Source organism: Capricornis sumatraensis, chromosome 6, assembly GCF_032405125.1.
Source record: "Capricornis sumatraensis isolate serow.1 chromosome 6, serow.2, whole genome shotgun sequence".
Lineage (NCBI taxonomy): Eukaryota > Metazoa > Chordata > Mammalia > Artiodactyla > Bovidae > Capricornis > Capricornis sumatraensis.
In genome coordinates, this window is record NC_091074.1 from 31,006,362 (window position 1) to 31,022,268 (window position 15,907).

The 15,907-nt window shown below is 42.0% G+C and overlaps 1 protein-coding gene and 1 pseudogene across 1 annotated transcript; one reads left to right on the top strand and one right to left on the bottom strand.

Annotated features, from left to right (window-relative positions):
• Positions 1-1,477: 1,477 nt before the first annotated feature.
• Positions 1,478-15,907, top strand: part of LOC138080679 (interferon beta-2-like) — a 77,738-nt pseudogene continuing 63,308 nt past the window's right edge.
• LOC138081433 (interferon beta-2-like) lies at positions 3,767-4,327 on the bottom strand. Its single transcript, XM_068974579.1, has one exon. It carries the CDS (start codon positions 4,325-4,327, stop codon positions 3,767-3,769), a length of 561 nt encoding a protein of 186 aa, XP_068830680.1.

Sequence of the window (15,907 nt, forward strand, 5' to 3'; positions counted from 1 at the left end):
TAGTGTTGATCTTGTTTTCCTACTGCTCCCTCCATCTTGAGCTGTGTTGGTCACCGTGGAGCCGACAGCCCCATGTGGCCAGCTGAGCGCTTGTCTAGTCCAGCCTGAGCTGTACTATGACTTAACAGCATGTACTGTCTTTTGAAGGCACTATGGAAAAGAAGAATGTACCTATCTCACTACTAATATTGTATTGGTTTATGTTGAAATGATAACATTTAGCTATATTGTTAAGTAAAATATACTGTTAAAATTAACTTTTTTCTGTTTACTCTTTTGATGTGGCCTCCAGAAAAATTTAAATTGCACATTCATATAAAAAGAAGTGGTCTTTTAACTTCCTAGCTGCAGTCACCATCTGCACTGATTTTGGAGCCCAAGCAAAGAAAGTCTGTCACTGTTTCCATTGGTTCCCCATCTATTTACCATGAAGTGATAATGAGTTTGAAGAAACTCCAGGAGGTACTGAAGGACAGGGAAGCCTGGCATTCTGCATCCCATGGGGTCGCAAAAAGTCAGACCCGACTTAGAGACTGAAAAACAAGAAGGTTGATAAAGTTATGTGATGTCTTGCTCCTTATGGCTAAGGCCTCCAAAAAAATTCAGAACAACTTAATTTAACAACATTCTACTTTGATTTTTATATACATTATTTTTTCTTTTTATTTAAATATATTTAGTTTTAAGTGAATGATAATTGCTTTACAATGTTGTGTTGGATTCTGCCATACAGCAACATGAATCAGCCACAGGTATACATATCTCCCCTCCCTCTGGAACCTCTCCCACCCCTCTAGGAACATCACTCTGTTTTAGAGAGAAAAAAAATAGGTGCCTTTATTAAAATCATAAACTGCATGTATTATATTTAAATCATACATATATCATGTATTTATTGTTCATCAACTTAGTTTAACATTGTTCTCTTTCAGATAGGAAAAAATAGGTATCTTTTTAAAATCATAAACTGCGAGTATTATTGTTTGGTAATAGCAGATTTGGGAATTAAACCTAATTCTCATGAAAAAGAAAACTCTTACAAACAAGGCCTCCTCTCCACAAATCTCATAATATGAAAAGAAAAACAAAAAAATCTTTTCACAATGAAAGAATCCTATAATAATGTAGTTCAAAAATTTTGGCTTATATTTTTCTTTAACATTCAGCAATTCATTGAAATTTTAAAAAACACTAGAAATTCTCAGGTTCTATATGTTTTTCCCCCATGGTATATATCAACTAAAATAGCAAGGAGCTTAAAGAAAAAGAGTTTTAGAGGCAACTAATAATTTAAATGACACGGGGAAACTGAAAGGAAGAACAGAAAGTGGGAAATTCCTCTCAAATAGAAAGAAGGGAAGGCCACCCTGTATAAGTAGGCCACACTCAAGGAGGAAGGACATGCACTCTGCAAACTCTTGAAGACTCAGCTTCAGCACCTACTAGCAGAACAGGCAGCCCTGGGCCTGATTTCACCATGACCTACCGGTGCCTCCTCCAGATGGTTCTCCTGCTGTGTCTCTCCACCGCAGCTCTTTGCAGGAGCTACAGCTTGCTTAGATTCCAACAAGGGCTGAGCCTTGAGGTGTGTCAGAACCTCCTGTGACAGTTACCTTCAACTCCTCAACATTGCCTCGAGTTCAGGATGGACTTCCAGATGCCTGAGGAGATGAAGCAAGCACAGCAGTTCCAAAAGGAAGATGCCACATTGGTCATGTATTAGATGCTCCAGCACATCTTCAGCATTGCAGATAAGACAGTTGAGAAAGTCTTGAGGACAGAGTGAGTGCAGACATCGCAATGAGAGAGCCTGTGAGGCACTGGGGCGGCACTGCACTCACTTTAGATGCCGCGGTGGGTAAGATTATTCGCTGTGGGAAGATGAGAGGGCTTCGTGCTGAAAGTGAAGCACAGCGGAAGCGATGAGACTCTTGGCTGTGGGCTGATGGGAGGGCGTTTCTCACACAGGGGAGCCCTGCTTGGCTCTGAGAGGAGGAGTCCGACAAAGTGAAACGTGACGGTGGCGAAAAACACTGGTGGTGGGACGATTGGACAGCTTTGAGACAAAGTTAAACCCTGCGGAGGGATGAGACCACCGGACGACGGATGGGTGTGGTCCACACAGGGGACCCTGGAAGTGGCGACGAGACTATTCGCTGTGCAAAGATGGAAAGGCGTTGGGCACAAAATAAATCACGGTGGCAGCGCTGAGGCTTTTGGCTTCGAGTTGACGGGACGGCTTCGCGGACCAAGTGAAAGCGAGCACAGGTGATGAGACAATCGGCTTGGGGCGGTGGCACCGCGGCGTGGACAGAGTTAAACCCGGCGGTGGGGGTGAGACTGTGAGATGGGACGATGGGAGGACCTTGAGCACAAAGCGGAGCCAGGGGGAGTCAGTGAGGCTATAGGCTTAGAGCCATTTTGGACAACGTGAGAAACAGCCAAGGCGATGAGACTGGCTATGGGACCCTGGGAGTGCGTTGCAGCCAGAGGAGAAGTCAGCGGTGGCCAGGAGACAAATAAGCATGGGACAGTTTGGGGGACTTTCTGGGGGTGAGAAGGAACGCGGCCACCACCTGGGTCAGGGACCAAAGAAGTGTGCGCCCCTGGAATGCTCTGGAATTTTCAGGGTCTTTCAAGGATTCGGCCTTGAAGTGTGGGGAGTAAGTGTTGAATAGCTGAAAACTAGGAATATTTTAAAAAGCGCAGCACTTTATTTGTTTAAATTAATTTTATATTGAATTATATACTTATTTTAAATGAAATATTTCACGTTTCCAATTTTATAATAAATTTATAAAAGGTATTCTATTAAGCATAGAATATTAAAATATATTTTGTATATAACAGTAGCATTTTATTAAACTTTATTTAAACTATATTTTCTGTGTACTAAAACAAGTATTTAATATCGTTTTACTCTTCTTTCACAGGTGTAAACTTAATATTTTCAAGATGACTTTTCTCTTATTTTTAATTGAGTGAATTAGCATGTTTGACAATTTCTAATGACCCCCAAGACAGTCTTAAGTAATTTTCGACTCATGTTCCTGAAACCTCTTTCTGAGGACTACGTTGTAGGAAATAAGGGTTGGAGTGTACGAGCAACTGAGGACATTTAGAAGGTCAGAATTTTTCATTTACTTTACTAAGAATTTGATAAATTAAGTGGAATTTGCCCAAATTTTATTGGCATAAAGAAGGCTTACTTTGTAAGACTCTCAAATGTAAGGTGGTGTACATTTCCCCCCAACTGAAAAAAAAAAAAAAAAGAGAGAGAGGAAAAAAGCCCACATCATATAGAGGGGCCCTCCAGCATGAGCTGTCTGGTACATTTAAAGAAGTGAACAAGACAAGCGCGGGTAGACTGTGTGGATACATGGAGAGCATGCATATAACTCGGACATTCATCATGGCTTCCTTGTATTTTAAATTCCTCAAAGGCAGGGGCCAGAAACTCGACTACTCTGCAGGCTTGTTTTGCAATGAATGTCTGCAAGGTGCTCTGCAATTTTTAATCTGTGGTGTCACGAAAATCAAGTTGACATTGAAACTGCCACATTGACTTTTGTTTCATAAATAGTTTATTTCCCATATAAAAGTTTAAACAAATAAATAATGCATAAATCAATTTAAAAACAGCTTAGTCTTTAACTGTCCATTGAAATCAGTGCATTGCATCGTCATTTACCTCAAGAGCCTCTGCTGGCTGGAGTCTCACCTCAAAGTCACATTGTCCCTTCCCAGAGCCACAGGTAGGAGATGTTCAGTCACGGAGGTAACCTGTTAGGCTCTTCAGGAAAGAAAAGTTCCTGAGCAATTGCATTTGCACGACTGCCCCAGCACACCTGTTGTGCTCCTTGGACTTGAGGTACTGCCTGAGGTTGAAGTAATATTTCCTCAGGTGAAGAACAGTCGTGTCTCCCATAGTGGAGGTTTGCTTCTGCATTATTTCCTTCTGGATTGGCTCCAGACGATTCATCTGCCCATAGAGTTCCTGAAGGAGGTGCTCAATGATGGCGTCAGACCAGCCAGTGCTGGAGAAGTCTCTGTTGAGAATACTGAAGATCTGCTGGAGCATCTCATACATGACCAATACGGCATCTTCCTTTTGGAACTGCTGTGCTTGCTTCATCTCCTCGGGGACCTGAAAGTCCATCCTGGCCTCCAGGTAATGTTGAGGAGTTGAAGGTAACTGCCACAGGAAGTTCTGACACACCTCAAGGCTCAGCCCTTGTTGGAATCTAAGCAAGCTGTAGCTCCTGCAAAGAGCTGTGGTGGAGAGACACAGCAGGAGAACCATCTGGAGGAGGCACCGGTAGGTCATGGTGAAATCAGGCCCAGGGCTGCCTGTTCTGCTAGTAGGTGCTGAAGCTGAGTCTTCAAGAGTTTGCAGAGTGCATGTCCTTCCTCCTTGAGTGTGGCCTACTTATATAGGATGGCTCTCCTTTCTTCTTGAGAGGAATTTCCCAGTTTCAGTTCTCCTTTTTTTCCCCCCGTGTCATTTAAATGATCACTTACCTCTAAAACTCTTGTTCTTTTAAGCTCCTAGCTTTTCATACAGTCTGGAAGAATTTTAATGTTTCTGTAGATTTTCAGTGAATTGCTAAATGCTAAAAAAAATAGCTTAGTCAATTTGAATTACAGCAGGGTTCTTTCATTGGGAAAAGATCTTTGTCTTTGTTTTTCCATATTATTAGATTCTGTGAAAGTGTCTTTATGTCTAAGAGTTTATGATTTTAGAAAAAAAATATTTTTATATCTAAAATAGAATGGTATAAGCTAAGTTGATCTGAAATATTTTGTAGGCCTCAACCATAAGCAGCTAGATATTGCATAACTTTATCAACCAAAAGTTATAGCTTTATTTGACAATCTCAAACTATTCCAAATATAACTAAAAAGTAAAGATTAAGGAATATCTCTACGCAGGCAAATGAATGTTACACAGACCATGCATTAAAGTCCATGATTCCTCTTATAGGGATCCTTTGTGACAATTACTGAGGCCCAATGCATATTTATTTTGTACACACTTCAAATAATCTAAATATCTGATTTTGCACACTAGGGTAAGGATGCAGCAAGCAGGTCCTCACTTTGTACCCTGGGAACTGCTTGTACATTAACTTTTCCTCATAATGAAAGAATATCTCTGAGATAGGATTCTTAGGGATTTTCTTAATTTAGTTTGAAAGAATTGAATAAATGTTACTGTATTTTTACCCTTTCTTTTCTCACATTTAAATTTTTCTATAAGGAATTTTTTTTGGTATTATTAGAAAATAAAGCACCTAGTTATATTCAAAAGCAGGGCATAAAATTGTAGATAAAATGCAACTATATAAAAGTATATAGGAAAAAATAAACTAAAGGAAATATACTTACATTTTAATAGTAATTAAGTTTGACTTGTGAAACTAAGGATAACATTATCTTTATCCTTTATGTGATTTTCCAATATGCTACCAGAGAATGTATTCAGCACTGCTCAGAAGAAATATAATTTCTTCAAATTTAAAAAAAATTTTAAATTTCTTAAGTAAAAATTTTCTAGTAGCCACATCAAAAGAGGAAAAAGAAACAAGTGAGGTTAATTTTAACAGTGTATTTTATTGAACATGAAATATCCAAATGTTATCATTTCAACACATACCAATATAAAATCAATATTGAGATAGCTACATTCATCCTTTTCATAGTTCCTTCAAAATATAGTACATACTTTTACAGTCATAGTACAGCTGAGATTGGACTAGTCAAGTGGTCAGTTGGCCTCTTGTGGTTGATGTCATGGTGGCCAGCACAGCTCAAGATGGAGGGAGGAGCTTGATCAGAGAGCCAGGAGAATTCCCGAGTTTGCAGGGACCACATAGAAAGAGCTTCAAGTTGTGGACAAGTTATGTGCTAAGAATCAAGGGGATCGATGGTGGAAAATCAGCTCAGAATGTATTCGGGACAGTCATGAATTCTAGAGTGTGGCTTTGTAGTTAATTTGAGAAGTCTTCAGGCAGAGAGGCTGCTAGGTTGTGCCCTGGACAGAAGAATGGGCACAGATATTATCGGGAACTGAAGCAGGGAGAAATCCTGCCCAGGTGCTCTCATCTCTCAGAGACTGGAAAGAAAGACCAGAGTGAGGAACTGGAAGAAGGGGATGGGTGCAGAATTGTAAACAAGAATTCTCTTTTCTGCTTTCTTCCCTTTGTCCTCCTCCCATGCCCTGCTATTGTGTTTATGAACTGCTTCTTAATCAGTCTCTTTCAATTGCCTTTATGGAGTTTATACCACCTTTCAATTGCCTTCATGGAGTTTATATTGATTTTTGTCAGTATAATTAATTTTGCTGAGAAAATCCTTGTCTCTCTCCTTTGGTGCACATTTTTATAGCCTTCTGTTGGGTGTATGGCCTAGGATGAAGTAACTGGGTAAGAGAGTGTGCATATGTTCAGATTTAGTAGATGATAACAAACATATTTTCCAAATGTTTGCACCAATTTATAGTCTCAGTATCTGAGAATGGGATGTTAGTTGCATTACTTTCTTTTCAACACTTGGTGTTGCCTGTTTTCTTAATTTTAGCCATTCTAGTGAAGCATGCTGCTGCTGCTGCTGCTAAGTCGCTTCAGTCGTGTCCGACTCTGTGCGACCCTATAGCCAGCAGCCAACCAGGCTCCACCGTCCCTAGGATTCTTCAGGCAAGAACACTGGAGTGGGTTGCCATTTCCTTCTGCAATAGGAGACTGCCAAGGCCACCAGTGCATGAAAGTGAAAAGTGAAAGTGAAGTCGCTCAGTCATGTCCGACTCTTGGCGACCCCATGGACTTCAGCCCACCAGGCTCCTCTGTCCATGGAATTTTCCAGGCAAGAGTACTGGAGTGGGGTGCCATTGCCTTCTCCCCTAGTGAAGCATAGTGATGTCTTATTACAGTTGTAACTCATATTGCCTAATTGTTTCTAAGGTTCCATACAATTTTCATATGCTTATTGACCATTTTGGATATTTTCTTTGTGATATGCCTGTTCTTTGTGACCTTGCTGACTGTCTCAGGTAATTTTGTTTCTATCTAAAGATGATATAATTGTGTACATACAAAAATACAAAAGAATATATAAAGTATTAGACTTTTAAAATAAATTTAACAAGTCACCAAAAAGAAGTTCAATCACTTTTTACACTAGCAATAAAAAATTGGAAATTGACATTTCAAAATGATACCACAGATAAGAACATAAAAAGTCTATTACTGAGAAATTGTCACAGCCTGGAGGTGCCTAAGGAAACATGGAAATTAATAAAATGTGCCATTCTAAATAGCATCCGAGAACAGAAAAACAATATTGGGTAGAAACTAAGGCGATCTGGAATTCCCTTGAGTTTCAGTGGCTGGAACTCCATGCTTTCACTGCAGGGCACCCAGGTTGGATCTCTGGTTGAGAATCTAGTTAATAAGATCCCACAGTTCTCATAGCCTTAAATAAATAAATAAAAATGAAGTTATTCCAACCAACGGGGGTGAATGGGTAGGTGGTGGAATAAGGACATCTGAATAAAGTGTAGATTTCAGGTTTTTTTCAAAGTAGCTTTGACAGGTCACTTTATCTTCATATTTAATCTCAGCTGAAATTCCAATACTTTGGCCATTTGATGCAAAGAACTGACTCATTGGAAACACCCTGATGCTGGGAAAGATTGAAGGCAGGAGGCGAAGGGGACAATAGAGGATGCCATCACCAACTTGATGGACTTGAGTTTGAGCAAGCTCCGGGAGTTGATGATGGACAGGGAAGCCTGTGTGCTGCAGTCCATGGGGTCACAAAGACTAGGACATGAGTGAGCAACTGAACTGACAAGTCCATAATTTCATTTGTGATTCATATAGATGCCCAGAAGCCAGTGAAAAATATAACAGTTTTTCCTCTTACAGTGAGACAATATCTTGATCACTAATGAGGATTAAGCAACTTCTCTTTTTGTAAGTGAGCAAGGGGCATGGGAGCAAGGGGCATGTAAGCAAGTGATGAGGTGGAAAGGAGCTATTTATTCATATCTTCCCTCAGTGAGGAGGGAAATCAGAGCGTGCAATAGGAGACTGCCAAGACCACCTCCTCCTGAGAAACAAGAGTTATTTAGTGAACAAATTTTACTTAGCAAACATTTCTTAACCATGTCATAAAGAAAAACAAATATTTCCATTTTCTTGAACTATTTTAAAACTGTCTCTCAATAAATTTTTGCTGCTAGTTTGATTATGTGTCTTGCACATTCTTTCTGAGGTTTATTCCAATATATTTATGGTTTATTATTGTTGCAAGTATTAATGAAATTTTTTCATGACATTTGCTACTTTTTAAATAGCCACTTTCAATAGAAAGTAGAGATAGAAAACTTTGCTATTAAGTTTTCCTTGCATTTTCATACACACACATATGAAAATAACTAATTTTTTTTTCCCCTCTGGCCAGTTTTAGAAACACTATATAAACATTTTGGGGTTGATTTCTCAAATTTTTAGATAAACAAGTACATTGCCTATAAATTAAAATTTTAAAGGACCTAAAATATCAAGTGTAATGACTATATGGAGCAACTACTGTTTGGTGTGTTAATTTGTACGACTACTTTCAAAAACATTACCTAGGAAAGCTGAAAATATGCATGGGCTATGACCCAGTAAATCCACTCTTAATTAACCTAAAAAGAATCATGTAAATCTGCATCAGGATATAAGTAAAGAATATTCAGACCAACAATATTCATAACAGTGGCAAACTAGAAACAACCCAAATATCCCTTAAACTTGCATGAATAAATATGTTACCTATGCTTACACTACAGTTGTTAATAACAATAAAATGTAAGAAACACAACTAAATGCACAAACACAGAAGTGAGTAAAAGAACCTCAACTCAAAAAAAAAAAAAAAAGTACCATTTATACAAATTTAAAAATAGGCCAAACTGGACTGAGACATTTTGCCTGGCAACCTAGAGAGCTCCTGTGAAGCTTCAGGACCGTGATGGAAAGTCCGTCTCCAGCTTAAGGGAAGAGCGTGTCTTCCCACCTTCCAGCTGCGGCCTCGCTCTCGCCCTCTCTCAGCACCTGAGGCTGACTCTGCCCAGGCGGGGGTTGCCCTGTGCTCACAGCCAACAGCTGGTGGGCCCAGAGCCCCTCCTCAGGCCTCCCACCTGGTGTGGAGAGGGACAGCATGCAGGGGGCTCTAAGTGCCTCTGGTTGCAGCCTCTTCTCCCTTCCCTTTGGGCTTCCCTGGTGGCTCAGCTGGTAAAGAATCCACCTGCAATGCGGGAGACCTGGGTCCGATCCCTGGGTTGGGAAGATTCCCTGGAGAAGGGAACAGCTACCCCCTCCAGTATTCTGCGAGCCTGGAGAATTCCATGGACTATACAGTATACAGCCCATGGGGTCACAAAGAGCAGGACACAACTGAGTGCCTTTCACTTTCACTTTCTGGTTTCTCTTTCCTCACGCTCTGCACGTCTTTCATATGCCTTGGACTAGACTCTTTGCCCAGTGTTTGTCCTTCTCACTTGAGGATCAAGCTGGAACTAGGTACTTTGCCGGGGACCCTCTCTGCCTAGCTCTTCTAACTCCTCCAGAACATAACCACCCAGAGGATCCTACACTCTGCATCCCGTCACCCTCGGAATGCTCCCATCAGAGGGTTGGCGGCCCAGAGCAGGCAGGAGCAGCCCACACCTTGTCTCACTATTTGCTGCCAGACCCGCTGCTGCTGGACACTCAGACTGGCCCTTTCACAGCCTGCCCGTCTGCATCAAGCCTGCACTTACTCTTCCCTTCAGATCCCAGGCTGCCCTATGAGCTGGACTCATTTAATTCCCACCATCATTGTCAGGGCTGCATCGAGTCGGGCCAACCTCAGGTTGAGAAGAGAGTTAAAAGGATGACATCGGCTGCAGCTGCTGAACAAGCCTTGGGCCCCTGCCCCACCCTGCTGGCATGAGGGCAGGTCTCCTGGTGTGGGTTCTGGGTGAGTTTCCTGTCTCTGAGGCAGTTTCCGAACTTTAAAGTGAAATAGCCCAAAGCAAAGCCCTCTGCATATTTCAAAACCGACAAGCGACTTGAATTTTGTTCCATCATCAGAGGTTGCATAATGAACCCCAGAAGGCAAAAATAGCAAGGAAGTTGATGCAACAAGTGAAAAGGAAACTAAATAAATGCAAGCTGCCAAACAGGATTTCAGGATCCAGCCTGGGGATCCCCTCTGGCCTGGCCTCCTGGCTGAGTTGAGTGCTCAGAGCAGAGGATCCTCCTGACTGCCTGCCAGACGCCTGTGTCTTCCTGGCTGAAACTCTGAGCTCCTAAAGTCCAGGAGAACCAAGAATCCAGTGAGGGTGGGGGTGAGTCCTTGTGGACAGCTGGCCTGTGTGCCATGTAGGAATGTTTCCGTCTAGAACTTGGTATTGTTGCAACAGGCTTGGCCTCGTCATCCCAGTGAATAGCTATTTCTCCTGTCACTGTGTGGTGGGTAACTGGCATGAAGCTGTGTCTGAATAGCTCTTTGGGAACTGCCTCATCTTCCTGACCACATCGGACAATAATCTAACCAGATTCAAATAGAAGACTTAATAAGTAAGGAGCACTTAGGATGTGTCTGGTACCATTCTGAGCACGTTCTGTAAATTAAAGCACAGAAACTGGGAGGACCATTGGGAAGTTGGGGGCCTCTGCAGGACTGCCTGAAGGAGAGGTATCAGCAAGTTCTGAGGACTTTGGGAGATGGGTGCATTTTAAACATCGAGTATTGAAACTTTGATTTTCTATGTTTTGCCATTTTTTCCCCTTTTATTTTCTACTCTTTTTTTATGAAGCCAATGAAAAATGTGCATTTATTGCCATGAGTGCCTAGGTGGGGGACTCCAAATCACGTGTGCCACTGAGATATCTACACAGCAGTGTAACACTTTTCTCCCACCTCCTGTGTTGTTCCTGGAGAGGAGAGTCTAGTTAAGGTCAGAGAAGGGAGAAACATTCGTACGATATATGGTGGATTTTCTGGGTCAGAAGGAAATATTCGATATAAAAGACTTTGATTTTTCTTATTTTTCCCTATTGACCCTTTTGTCCCTTCTTTAAAAATGTTTATTATGTATATACCTTAAAAAGTATCAACTGAATTGTTCTAAAGTTCACTGCAGACATTGTTGGAGAACAATATCACTGAGATGATCTGTTAAAAGGAAAGCATGGTGCACCTACAATCTTCAGGCCACTCCTTTAGGTGCTGGTTTCCCTAAAATTTTTGAGTTTGCCTACGTATGTGAGTCTCACTCTTCTCTACCAACTACAGTTGCCCCAGTCATTGTGCAATACAATCTCATCTCCTTATATGTTCCCTGAGAGGGGGTATCCTGCCACATATTCAGGGAGAATGAGGCTGCAATGATTTTCGAAACTTCTAATGATACATCTTTATTGAATCTGTAAGATACAGATTATTTTTAATAATATTAATGGTAGCAACCTTTAATTATACACAACCTCTCAGGGAAGTGTTTTACAGACACTTCATTTCATCTCTACAACTTCCCTTTGAGGTAATTGCTATAACTATTAATATGATTGCAAATAAGGAGGGCTTCCCTAGTGGCTCAGATGGTAAATAATCTGCCTGCAATGCAAGACACCCGAATTCAATCCCTGAGTTGGGAAGATACCCTGAAGAAGGAAATGGCTACCCACTCCAGTATTCTTGCCTGGAGAATTCCATGGACCGAGGGGCCTGTCAGGAGACAGACAGTACATGGGGTTGCAAAGAGCTGGACACAACTGATCGACTTAGTTGCAAATAAGGAAACTGAAAACTCAGAGAGGTTACCTAATTTACTAAGTCCTGATTAATTATATAAGTGGTATTTTACCACTGTACTGTTCTGTGTCCTTGTTGCTTCTCATTAATCTTAAGCATCTCCTTTAGCTATGCTCTGTACAGTGGAATTAAGTAACTTATCTAATTCTGTGACACCTGACTGCCCTGATAGACTCTAAGGCAGTAATGCCACATCTGGAGTGTCCAGCAAGTTGTTGTTGTTCGGTCACTAAGTCATGTCCAACTCTGTGCGACCCCATGGATTGTTGTAGCCTACCGGGCTCCTTTGTCCATGGGAATTTCCAGGTAAGAATACTGGAGTAGGTTGCCATTTCCTTCTCCAGGGTACTTCCGAAATCAGGGATCAAAGCCATGTCTCCTGCATTGGCAGGAGGATTCTTTATCACTGAGCCTCCAGGGAAGTCCTCGCTCTGTCCCAGAGCCAGTTCTAAGAGTGAGTAGATGTAGGATTTGAAGACTGTGTCTGAAAATGATAATCTTCTCAAAACAAAGGTAGTAAGAGTAAATTTTAAATGGAAGCTTTATCCTTCAGGATAATTTCTAAAAATAATATCTCGGGTGGGAACAGGTCCAGTGAAAGTGACCAAAGGTCCAGTTTAAGTGAAAGTGAAAACTGCTCAGTTGTGTCTTACTGTTTGGGACCCCATGGACTATATATACAGTCCATGGAATGCTCCAGGCTAGAATACTGGAGTGGGTAGCCTTTCCTTTCTCCAGGGGATCCTTCCATCCCAGGGATCAAACCCAGGTCTCCTGCATTGCGGGCAGATTCTTTACCAGCTGAGCCACCAGGGAAGCCCAAGAATACTGGAATGGGTAGCCTATCCCTTCTCCAGCAGGTGTTCCCGACCTCGGAATCAAACCAGGATCTCCTACATCCAGAGCTCCTACAGACCAGGAGCTCTACAGATTGTGTAGAGCTCAACACAACACCATCTAAAAGACAAGACTGGAAGTAAGCAAGTGTAAGGGGAACTGCATCCTCTTCAATGGTACTGTTGTAATGATTGTAATGTCTTTGGAACGGTGAATGGCACTTTTGTGATAGAGAAGAATGGGAATTGGGAAGTAAGAACTTGCTGAGTATTTCTCTAAGACAGGAGGCACATTGTCAGCGGAGAGGGCTGGATCCAGGGCTTGAGACAGTGGGCATGGGGCAGGACTGCCTGGGTGATGTCCCAGCTTCAGTCTGCATTGGCTCTATGACCTTCAGCACCTCAGCTTTCTCCCCAGTTACATGGAAATGATAATCCTGTCTATTCCACTGGCTTGTTGCGATGATTGGATGGCCTCACGTATTTCTAACAATGCCTGGACAAATGAGCAGGCAGTATTTAGCTGTTCCCGTGTGGGGCAAAATTCACACATCCAGCTATGGGCACTGGATAGAATTTTCCTGAGATGACCTCTTCCCTTCCTTGAATTCTCAGCTCACATCTGATCTCATCTCTTATGCGAACCTGGCGCCCTGTCCAAACAGCTAACATCTAGAAGTTTCCAGATAACAGCTGACCTCTCACACGTGAATGAAGTGGCTGTCCAGTCTGTACCCCAGTCTCTTTTCAGTGTGAGTTAATAGGACTATATCCTCAGAATCTGATAACCTCCATAGAGAGTGAAAAACATAGAGACAAATAAATAGATTCTTAGATTTAGCAAAGCTGGCAACTAGCCTTTTAGGTGAGCACTCTGCCTTGGAGCCTGCTGCCCTGCTCTGGCTCTGTCTGCAGCTAAGCAATCTCACTTGGTGTCGGGGGATGTTCAGCTTTAAGGGATCCAATATGTTATTCTTTTCTTTTGTGTGCCGTTTCTCAAGGATTCTCTGTTCCTTATTAGTTCCTGGAAAACAGGAGCGAGCAGAGCTGCACGCAGTTCTCACGACTGAGATCATGAGAGCGGGCACCTGCTTGGATCCCTTCAGTGACTCCCTTCAGTGACCTTAATTAAGTGTAATCTATTCAGTTATGCCCCTCTTACTCAAGATATTGAATGCTTTCTGGCCCTTTGAAGATTGTTATTTGCTTGGCTTTGTTTTTGCTCAATTTTTTTTACTGCCTAAAGCTGCCTTGTATGAAGATGTATAAACATGCATTTCTGCAAATAAGGCACCCTTGTTTCACTTGAGACGTGGGTCCCCTGCATCCCTCTTCTCGTTGACTCCAGTCCCCAGGTCCCAGACTACAAAGACCGTGACAACATGGGGTGGTCTAAAATCTGTCACACTGTAGAGCTCTTCATCCCTGATTTGTAGTTAAGTGACATTTTGTCATTTGCACAGAGAAGACTATTTTCCCCCCCAATATCAGTGTTTACTTTCCATTTGCCTTTGTGCATTCAGTTCAGTCACTCAGTTGTGTCCAACTCTTTGTGACCCCATAAACTGCAGCACACCAGGCCTCCCTGTCCATTACCAATTCCCAGAGTCCACCCAAACCCATGTGCATCGAGCTGATGATGCCATTCAACCATCTTATCCTCTGTCGTCCCCTCTCCTCCTACCCTCAGTCTTACCCAGCATCAGTATCTTTTCCAGTGAGTCATTTCTTCACATCAGGTGGCCAAAGTATTGGAGTTTCAGCTTCAAAATCAATGATTCCAATGAACACCAAGGACTGATCTCCTTTAGGATGGACCGGTAGGATCTCCTTGTAGTCCAAGGGACTCTCAAGAGTCTTCTCCAACACCACAGGTCAAAAGCATCAATTCTTTGGTGCTCAGCTTTCTTTTAGTCCAACTCTCACATTCATGCACAACCACTGGAAAAACCATAGCCTTGGCCAGATGGACCTTTCTTGGCAAAGTAATGTCTCTGCTTTTGAATACGCTGTCTAGGTTGGTCATAACTTTCCTTCCAAGGAGTAAACGTCTTTTAATTTCATGGCTGCAGTCACCATCTGCAGTGATTTTGCAGCCCCGAAAAATAGTCACCCACTGTTTCCATTGTTTCCCCATCTATCTCCCATGAAGTGATGGGACCAGATGCCATGATCTTCGTTTTCTGAATGTTGAGCTTTAAGCCAACTTTTTCACTCTCCTCTTTCACTTTCATCAAGAGGCTCTTTAGTTCTTCATTTTCTGCCATAAGGGTGGTGTCATCTCCATATCTGAGGTTATTGATATTTCTCCTGGCAATCTTGATTCCAGCTTGTGCTTCTTCCAGCCCTGCATTTCTCATGGTGTACTCTGCATAGAAGTTAAATAAGCAGGGTGACAATATACAGCATGATGTACTCCTTTTCCTATTTGGAACCAGTCTGTTGTTCCATGTCCAGTTCTAACTGTTGCTTCCTAACCTGCATACAGGTTTCTCAAGAGGCAGGTCAGGTGCCCATCTCTTTCAGAATTTTCCACAGTTTATTGTAATCCACACAGTCAAAGGCTTTGGCATAATCAAGAAAGCAGAAATAGGTGTCCTTCTGGAACTCTCCTGCTTTTTCGATGATCCATCGGATGTTGGCAATTTGATCACAACTTAATTCTACTTTCCAGCAATGTTCAATGAAGGAGGAAAGATTTGATATCTTGAAAAATCACAGAGGAAATATATTACCTCTTCTTTTCACTTACATTTTCTCTTCCCTTTTTGGGTCAACAAACCTCAAAGTGGAAATAGAAAAGATTGCAGGATTCTTAGGACCACTTTTACAAATTGAAACTACAAATACCAAGCAAGAGGTAACAATATGAAAATTATATAAATGTATCAAATAAAAAAATGGCTGCTTAACCATTGGAAAGATCCCCTGGAGAAGGAAATGACAATCCACTCCAGTACTGTTGCTGGGAGAAGCCTATGGACAGAGGAGCCTGGCAGACTGCAGTCCATGGGATCCCAAGGAGTCGGACACGACTTAGTGACTGAAAGACAGCAACAACCATTGCATGGACACAGCTAGGACAATGGTACTGGCTAAGACAAAGAGGTGCCCCAAAAGCAGCAAGTCATTCTAACCACTTGAACACCTGGACAGGAGTTGTGGCTATACTTTACTCTTCTTGAGGGTAACATTGGAGGTTTAATCATCTTGATATAGCCTGA